Genomic DNA, 8,652 nt, shown 5'->3' on the forward strand with positions numbered 1-8,652 from the left:
GATGAGGCAGCCCTCCCCCCTCCTCCCTCTCGGAGCGCGGGGAGTCCTGGGCTGCTCGGCTGGCTGGTGGGGGTGTCACCGGCTTGGGCTGTTCCAGGGGCTGTGGTGGGGTGGCTGGGCTGGTGGGCTGGTGGGCTGGCCTTCTTGTGGCGCTGGGGACCAGGAACCCTCGTGGCTGTGGTGGCCGCCAGTCGGCACTGCTGGAAGGCTGGTGCAGGCTTTCCCCCTCACGGGCTCCGGGCAACCCAACCAGGCCGAAACAACGAACTAAAACCACCAACAGACAAGAAAGGAAGCAATACGGCGCGGCCACTGCTTGTGCGCCGCCCGTAGCTGACCCGCCTTCCCGGCCAAGTCCAGCTCACGGCGCGACCACCTCTCGTGCACCGCCCGTAGCTGACCTGCCTTCACGGCCAGGTCCAGCTCCCCAGCGTCCCAGTTGAGGATCGCTTCCTTCCCCTCCATGGTCATCTCCCGCTCCCCGTTTTTGGCCTGGAGGATCCGCCCGAAGCCCTGTCGGGAACACCTCAGCTGTCCCTCCTCCAGTGTGCTTCCTGGCTGGCCCTCCTGTGCCTCTTTCTTGTGCCGGAGCGGCCCCACGTTGGGCGCCACTGTGACAAACACGCCTGCCACAGGCCACCGAAGTGGCTTTCTTTGGGGCCCTCCAGCACAGAGACACAGGGAGATGATGTTCCAACAGTCCAGATTTTATTAACGAGGGTTTGGCAAGATGTTAACGCCAAGGAGCAGATGTTAAAACAGTCATGACCGAAGCTCCCCTGTGTGGGTGGGGATGGCAGATTTAACCTGTGCGCAGTGATTACCTCACTACGCACAGGTGCAGCCACTCCTGTTCCTGGGTCCAATTAGCCTGGCCAATTATCTAATTCTTAACCAATTGGCCAGGTCTAATTAGCTTGACCCAGGGCAGGTGTGGCTGCTTAAACCAGCCATCCCCACACCACAGTAACATTTGTGTATTCTCAGAACTCTAACAATGTTGCAGTATCAACTATAAGTTTACAGTATGACTCTGGGGAGCTGGGTTGTGAGTTTAGCCCAAAGACTGTAGGTTTAGCCAAATTGTAGCTCATTGGATAGACAAATGTGCATTCTATCCTATTCTGATACAATGATTGTGTCAATGCAACATTTACAGTTTCTCTCAAATGCTTACACACTAAAACTGGAACTATGCACACGATGGTGAAAACTTTCTATTTAGACTATTAGACTATTTCTGCAAAACTCTAAGCACAATTCCTTTGTTTTCACTTAAATAGCAATTCTAAATCACATTTTTGCACAACTCTACACACAAAATCTCATCATTTAGCACAATTTTCATAATCAAGACTTGTTTGTTCACATGGAAAACACTGGCCTTCAAATGCCAAACTCTAAGTACCAACTGGTCTCACTCACGCCACACCTGCTCAAACTCAATTGGCTAAGTTTTTCAATTATCTGTCAGAGCATAAAAGAGACCTCCGGTGACCTCTATTGTTTTGGAAAACAATGGGGCAACACGTAGCACAGAGAGGTAGAGGTAGAGGTAGAGGTAGAGGTAGAGGTAGAGGTAGAGGTAGAGGTAGAGGTAGAGGTAGAGGTAGAGGTAGAGGTAGAGGTAGAGGTAGAGGTAGAGGTAGAGGTAGAGGTAGAGGTAGAGGTAGAGGTAGAGGTAGAGGTAGAGGTAGAGGTAGAGGTAGAGGGTGTACGTGTATGAGGTGGACGAGGTGGACGAAGAAGAGGGAGACGAGCTAATATTTCAAATGAAATACGGTCAACTTTGGTTGATCATGTATTTGTTTTTTTGTTTTTTACAGCAGGCCTACAAACTACGATTTTTATTTTTGCAGTCTGCTGAACAAAGATTTATTTTACAGTAACAAATAAAGATTTGCTTTATTACCTTTTTGAATTTGTTCATTGATTTCATATATGATAACAGATCATTACATCCATTGTCCAGACTGACACAGTCTAAGCATGTTCTAGTTTTGAGAAGACACAAATGTTATCTATTTTGGCAAAACTCATAATTGCACTGATAAGGAAAATGAAAAAACACTTTTAACAATGTTCAGTATGACTGGATTGTATGATGGAACCTGGGTTGTGAGTGCAGCCCAACTGGACCTCATTGGCAGGACAATACAGTAAATGTGCATTGTATCATACACAATAACAACAAAACTCAAAGTGATAACAGTTCACACACTTTGCTGTACTGTACTGAATTTGAATTAGGTTTACCTAGCAAATGCACTATTTATGATGATATATTTATTGTATTGTATCATGGCAACAGTCTTTATATTTACTGTAAAATTGCTGCCTATTTTGGGACCACTCGAAAAGAAAACTAAAACTTAAAAAAAGGAGAATAAATAAGCTATTTTTACACAATTTTATACACTTGAATATGTAACATGACCTCATGAGGCCAGAACATACATACATTGTATTTTGATGGTTGTGTTTTTAAATTTATCGCACCAGTGTAAAATCAATGCTCAATAAGACCTATTCATATGAGGCCTGTGTGAATCATTTTGATGGAAAAAGTCAGTTTTGAGAAGAGAGAACATGGTTTTGAATATGAATGCATTTTGCAAGAGATTTGTGTAGTTTTGGCAAAAGGTTAACTGTTGCTGTGCTTTGTGTGTAGTGTTTTGAGAAATTGAGCTATAGTTTCAGGAAACGCGGTTAAACAATTGAGAAAAACTGTATATGATATATTCACAGTATTGTATTACAATATGTCAACAGTCTTTATACTGTATGTACCATACCAAAAAAACCAAAAAAAAAAAAACCTTAAACCTTAAAAAGGAGAAAAAGGAAACTATTTCTACACTATTTTACACATTTGAATATGTAACATGGCCTCATGAAGCCAAAATATATCACACGAGTGTTTAATTGATGCTCTGTAAGGGACATTCATATGATAGCTGTGTGTATCTGTGGTGTGGGGATGGCTGGTTTAAGCAGCCACACCTGCCCTGGGTCAAGCTAATTAGACCTGGCCAATTGGATAATTGGTTAAGAATTAGATAATTGGCCAGGCTAATTGGACCCAGGAACAGGAGTGGCTGCACCTGTGCGTAGTGAGGTAATCACTGCGCACAGGTTAAATCTGCCATCCCCACTCACACGGGGAGCTCTCTGTCATGACAGGGTTTAACATCTGCTCATTTGGCTATACCATCTTGCCAAACCCTTGTGAAATAAATGTGGACTGTTTTAACATCTTCTCCCTGTGTCTCTGTGCTGGAGGGCCCCAAGGAAAGCCACTTCGGTGGCCTGTGGCAGGCTTGTTTGTCACAGTATCGTTTTGGTTTAAAGAATCAGTTTTGAGAAGAGAGAACATGGTTTTGAGTGCAGTGTTTCATTTTGCAAGAGATTGTTGGAGTATTTCCAAAATGGCTAACTCTTTTCAGTTTTGTGTTTAGAGTTTTGAGAAATTGAGCTATAGTTTCAGTAAACGATTGGGAAGAACTGTAAAACAATCGTCATTTAAATATCACGCCCCTATATATTCTCGGTTTAGAGGCCTCGCCCCTAGAGTTTACGACACGGAGAAGCGTAATACGGCCAAGAAGAGAAATTTCTCTGACCTAGAAATAGAACTAATTGGTTCAGATTCTATTTGGCAGCCTGAAAAGTGGCATAGAAGGAAGTCATAAAAATGCAGTGTGGAAGGAAATCACTGCCGTCGACAATCGAACTCCAGCTGAGGTTGGAATATTTAATTTATACAACAGTGATATGTATAGACTATATATATATAATAGTAATTAGCTTATATCATAATTCTTTACATTTAGGTGAAGAAAAAATGGTCAGACCTCAAACTCGCCACCAAACTTCCAGCCTTGCATTGATGCAGACTGAGGAGCGAGTGTCCGCGCTTATCAGGTCTCCTTCCATTTCGGGCATAACAGGTGGCGGAAAAGACACAGACGCACCACCTGTGTCCGAGCCGGATAATGGTAACAATTTAATAGCCTAGGCTACTAGTATTTAAATAATTACACGGTTGCAGGGTTAATTTATTTCTTCATTTTAATGATGTTATAAACATACTTTCGTTTTGTTTTCGTCTTACAGGCGCGTAGAGGTCTTCTAGCAGATCTGGATCTGTCATTGCCGAGATTTGATGACTGTCAAAGCTCTTGTTTAAATAGGTGACTGAATAAGCACCTAAACTAATTGCTTGTAATTATGTCACCAGTAGCGTAGCCTAACAAGTAGGCTATCTCAAAATGAAAGAGAAATTATTCTCATAGCCTACACCAAAAAACTGTTAACCCCGTTAATTGCAAACAATTTGAAAATAACTATTTATGTTAGGGATATGACACAGTCGATGTAGGCCTTTACAAAATAAGAATATGTAGCCTATGGCAAAATATTCTAAGTGATGAATATGTGGCTGCATATGCTTAGATGTCAGTCAGAATATGGTCTAATAACAATTATCCGACTCAGCCAAATTTACTATGCTGCAGCGCAAGTCCACACTGACATGAAAACTTGCATACACGAGTTGAGACTGACGTGAGATTTGATCGTAGCCTCCGCTCACGTCCAAATTTATAAATTCCGAGCTTAGCGTGGAAATGACCGCACGCCCCGTTTTCTGTCGTACGTTCGTTTCGTAAATGAGGGCCTATATGTTGGGTGAAAGACGGGGTAGATGTGGTGCAAAAGCAATAGTTGAGACAATTATTAGTGAGCAAATGAGCATGTGTCAGACATGAAGAATTTGCTTCAGGTGGAACTTGAGCCTGTGACTCAATGATCCATCGCAACATTTACCACTGAGCCACAAACTGACTTGCTGTTGAGACAAGAAATTTTATTTTGTAAAAAGATATGTCCATTTTGCGTGTGTATGTGAGATTTTAATTTGCTTTTGCTGGTGTTGTTGAAGGATTGGCTGGTGTCTGTAAAATGTCCAATTGGGAGACATATTCTTTGTGGGTGTGGCAGTTGGTCCGCCTGAGAGGCGGATTGGGCTGCGCCGGCTGGTGGAGAGAGCGTACGCACCTGGGCTGCGTTGGCAAATCAGCCCAGGTGCTTAAAGGCGTGTGCTGCTCCCCGCAGTTTGGGGCCGAGACCGGGAGCTCACACCGAGAGCACAGTTATGAGTTTCGTTTTGTTTTATTTTAAGCATGAAAGTCAAGAAGGAAGTAATCCTCAGCTGGGATGCTGGAGGAGCTGGACCCGGCCGGGAAGGCGGGTCACGCCATTTTACTTTCTTTTGTCTTCGTTATTTTAGCATGTGACCCGTGAGGGGGAAGGGTGAAGTAGTCCGTTAATTTGATTTCGTGTTTGTGTGTGTGCGCTCTCTCTCTCCATGTGACAGAAACGGTGTTCCCCGGTACTGTCACATTCTCCCTGCCCAGGGTGTCACGATTGGCGTGTGACAGTGGGCTATGAGCATTTTTGGATGGAAGAAGAAGAAAATGCAAAGTTTGGGCATTTATTGTGTGGACGTGAAGTTGTTTATAAATTCTGTCTGTCGAAATAGGTTCAGAATGTACAGAAATTAATGATTTTAAGGGCTGAGAGTCTGGCTGTTGCGGTTATTTCTGTGGAGAACCCTGAAAAGTGCCAAACTCTCTGTGCTGTATAGGTATGAGACATCCCCCACAAAGGAGTACCTTGGCTGGATGGCATACCTGCCATCTCAATATGCATTATATACACCCCGATGAAATGTACTGTATGAAAAAAAAAAAAAAGCTTTAAAAAAATTTGAGAGAAAAAAAGGCGATCACACACCTGTTTATGGGGACACTTTGAGCGGGACTCGAGTGGCCACTGTATCCTATGAAAAAAAAACAACTTCCAGTTAAACTCATCGTCTTACTGCAGCTCTAACTCACAGCACATGGAGACAGAGCTTCCAGTTAAACTCATCCTCTTACTGCAGCTCAAACTCACAGCACATGGAGACAGAGCTTCCAGGTAAACTCATCGTCTTACTGCAGCTCTAACTCACAGCACATGGAGACAGAGCTTCCAGTTAAACTCATCCTCTTACTGCAGCTCAAACTCACAGCACATGGAGACAGAGCTTCCAGGTAAACTCATCGTCTTACTGCAGCTCTAACTCACAGCACATGGAGACAGAGCTTCCAGTTAAACTCATCCTCTTACTGCAGCTCTAACTCACAGCACATGGAGACAGAGCTTCCAGGTAAACTCATCGTCTTACTGCAGCTCTAACTCACAGCACATGGAGACAGAGCTTCCAGTTAAACTCATCCTCTTACTGCAGCTCTAACTCACAGCACATGGAGACAGAGCTTCCAGTTAAACTCATCCTCTTACTGCAGCTCAAACTCACAGCACATGGAGACAGAGCTTCCAGGTAAACTCATCGTCTTACTGCAGCTCTAACTCACAGCACATGGAGACAGAGCTTCCAGTTAAACTCATCCTCTTACTGCAGCTCAAACTCACAGCACATGGAAACAGAGCTTCCAGGTAAACTCATCCTCTTACTGCAGCTCTAACTCACAGCAGATGGAGACAGAGCTTCCAGGTAAACTCATCCTCTTACTGCAGCTCTGACTCACAGCACATGTGAATATGATGCAATACACCTCACCTACACCTGAATGTGATATAATATACCCACCTATATGTGACTGTGCAATAATACAGTCACAGACAACTGTGTGTCTTAATAAAAACTGTCCACATAGTGAAGAAAATTGAAGAACAAATAAACAGTGGAGTCAATTTGAATCTGTTTAATTGCCTTTGATCTCCAGTGATGTCTCCTCTGAATCGGACTGGATTATCCATTGAATGATCGCTCTTCATAGACAGACAGCTGGGTACAGGTGACCCAGCCCTCTCTGCCTGGACCCTGTGAATAAAACATGAAGACAGAGCTTCCAGTCAAACTCATCCTCATACTGCAGTTCTAACACACAGCACATGGAGACAGAGCTTCCAGTTAAACTCATCCTCTTACTGCAGCTCTAACTCACAGCACATGGAGACAGAGCTTCCAGGTAATCTCATGCTCTCACTGCAGCTTAAACTCACAGCACATGGAGACAGTGTTTCCAGTTAAACTCATCCTCTTACTGCAGCTCTAACTCACAGCACATGGAGACAGAGCTTCCAGGTAATCTCATGCTCTCACTGCAGCTTAAACTCACAGCACATGGAGACAGAGCTTCCAGGTAATCTCATCCTCTTACTGCAGTTCTAACTCACAGCACATGGAGACAGAGCTTCCAGGTAAACTCATCCTCTTACTGCAGCTCTAACACACAGCACATGGAGATAGAGCTTCCAGGTAAACTCATCCTCTTACTGCAGCTCAAACTCACAGCACATGGAGACAGAGCTTCCAGGTAATCTCATCCTCTCACTGCAGCTTAAACTCACAGCACATGGAGACAGTGCTTCCAGGTAATCTCATCCTCTTACTGCAGCTCTAACTCACAGCACATGGAGACAGAGCTTCCAGGTAAACTCATCCTCTTACTGCAGCTCTAACACACAGCACATGGAGACAGAGCTTCCAGGTAATCTCATCCTCTCACTGCAGCTCTGACTCACAGCACATGTGAATATGATGCAATACACCTCACCTACACCTGAATGTGATATAATATACCCATCTATATGTGACTGTGCAATAATACAGTCACAGACAACTGTGTGTGTCTTAATAAAAACTGTCCACATAGTGAAGAAAATTGAAGAACAAATAAACAGTGTAGTCAATTTGAATCTGTTTAATTGCCTTTGATCACCAGTGATGTCTCCTCTGAATCGGACTGGATTATCCATTGAATGATCGCTCTTCATAGACAGACAGCTGGGTACAGGTGACCCAGCCCTCTCTGCCTGGACCCTGTGAATAAAACATGAAGACAGAGCTTCCAGTCAAACTCATCCTCATACTGCAGCTCTAACTCACAGCACATGGAGACAGAGCTTCCAGTTAAACTCATCCTTTTACTGCAGCTCTTACTCACAGCACATTATATATCTGATTCATGCATTTATACCTCTTCCTCTCAGTGCTGAGGGTTCCTCCTTTGGTCTCTGGCTCCTCTGAGAGACTCATTTTAGAATCAGCGCCCCCTATCTAAGGAGACGAGAACACATCAGACCAGACTGAACCGCAAGTGGCTTCCAACCCAAATTAGCCTGTAAACACACAACATGAGAACACACTGAACACTCACATAGACACACAGAGACACACACACAATAAAGCATACTTTTGACTGGAAGCAATGCAGAAATTAAATGGGCCCTGAGCATGTACTATACAGACATCTCAAAAGGAGTGGTGTCACCCTTGAAACCGAAGCTCGTGAGCGTGTGTCAGGAAGAACACCACAGCGTACTAGAAACAGTGTGCCGAGGCTTGATTAGTTTCTGCCATAAACACGTGATCAATGGCGTCCGAAGCTTCATTCGGTACACACAACCATGTGACCGCTCTGGTAACTGACTCAAAAGGAAGCAAGGCTTTGGAGCAGGTTTCATGGGTAGAGCAAGCAGTTCGTGTCAGTCGTGAGCTAGTGAGTCACAGTGACTGCTTTAAGAATCTGAGACATTGTGCAGAGATGGAACTAGCCAGGAACAGAGAGCGATCTGCAG

General features: G+C 44.1%; 1 protein-coding gene across 1 annotated transcript in view; it reads right to left on the minus strand.

Annotated features, from left to right (window-relative positions):
* The window catches only part of LOC118213916 (NACHT, LRR and PYD domains-containing protein 3-like), a 45,754-nt gene extending 37,552 nt beyond the window's left edge, over nucleotides 1-8,202 (minus strand). The window contains exons 1-3 of the mRNA XM_035393149.1: nucleotides 8,052-8,202; nucleotides 7,784-7,894; nucleotides 5,797-5,842 (exon numbers count right to left, since the gene is read on the minus strand). Of these exons, the coding sequence (XP_035249040.1) occupies nucleotides 5,797-5,842; nucleotides 7,784-7,894; nucleotides 8,052-8,110 (216 nt within the window). The 5' untranslated portion in view covers nucleotides 8,111-8,202. The remainder of the gene's footprint in view (nucleotides 1-5,796; nucleotides 5,843-7,783; nucleotides 7,895-8,051) is intronic.
* Nucleotides 8,203-8,652: the final 450 nt, after the last annotated feature.

This window comes from Anguilla anguilla, chromosome 15 (assembly GCF_013347855.1).
Source record: "Anguilla anguilla isolate fAngAng1 chromosome 15, fAngAng1.pri, whole genome shotgun sequence".
Taxonomy (NCBI): Eukaryota; Metazoa; Chordata; class Actinopteri; order Anguilliformes; family Anguillidae; genus Anguilla; species Anguilla anguilla.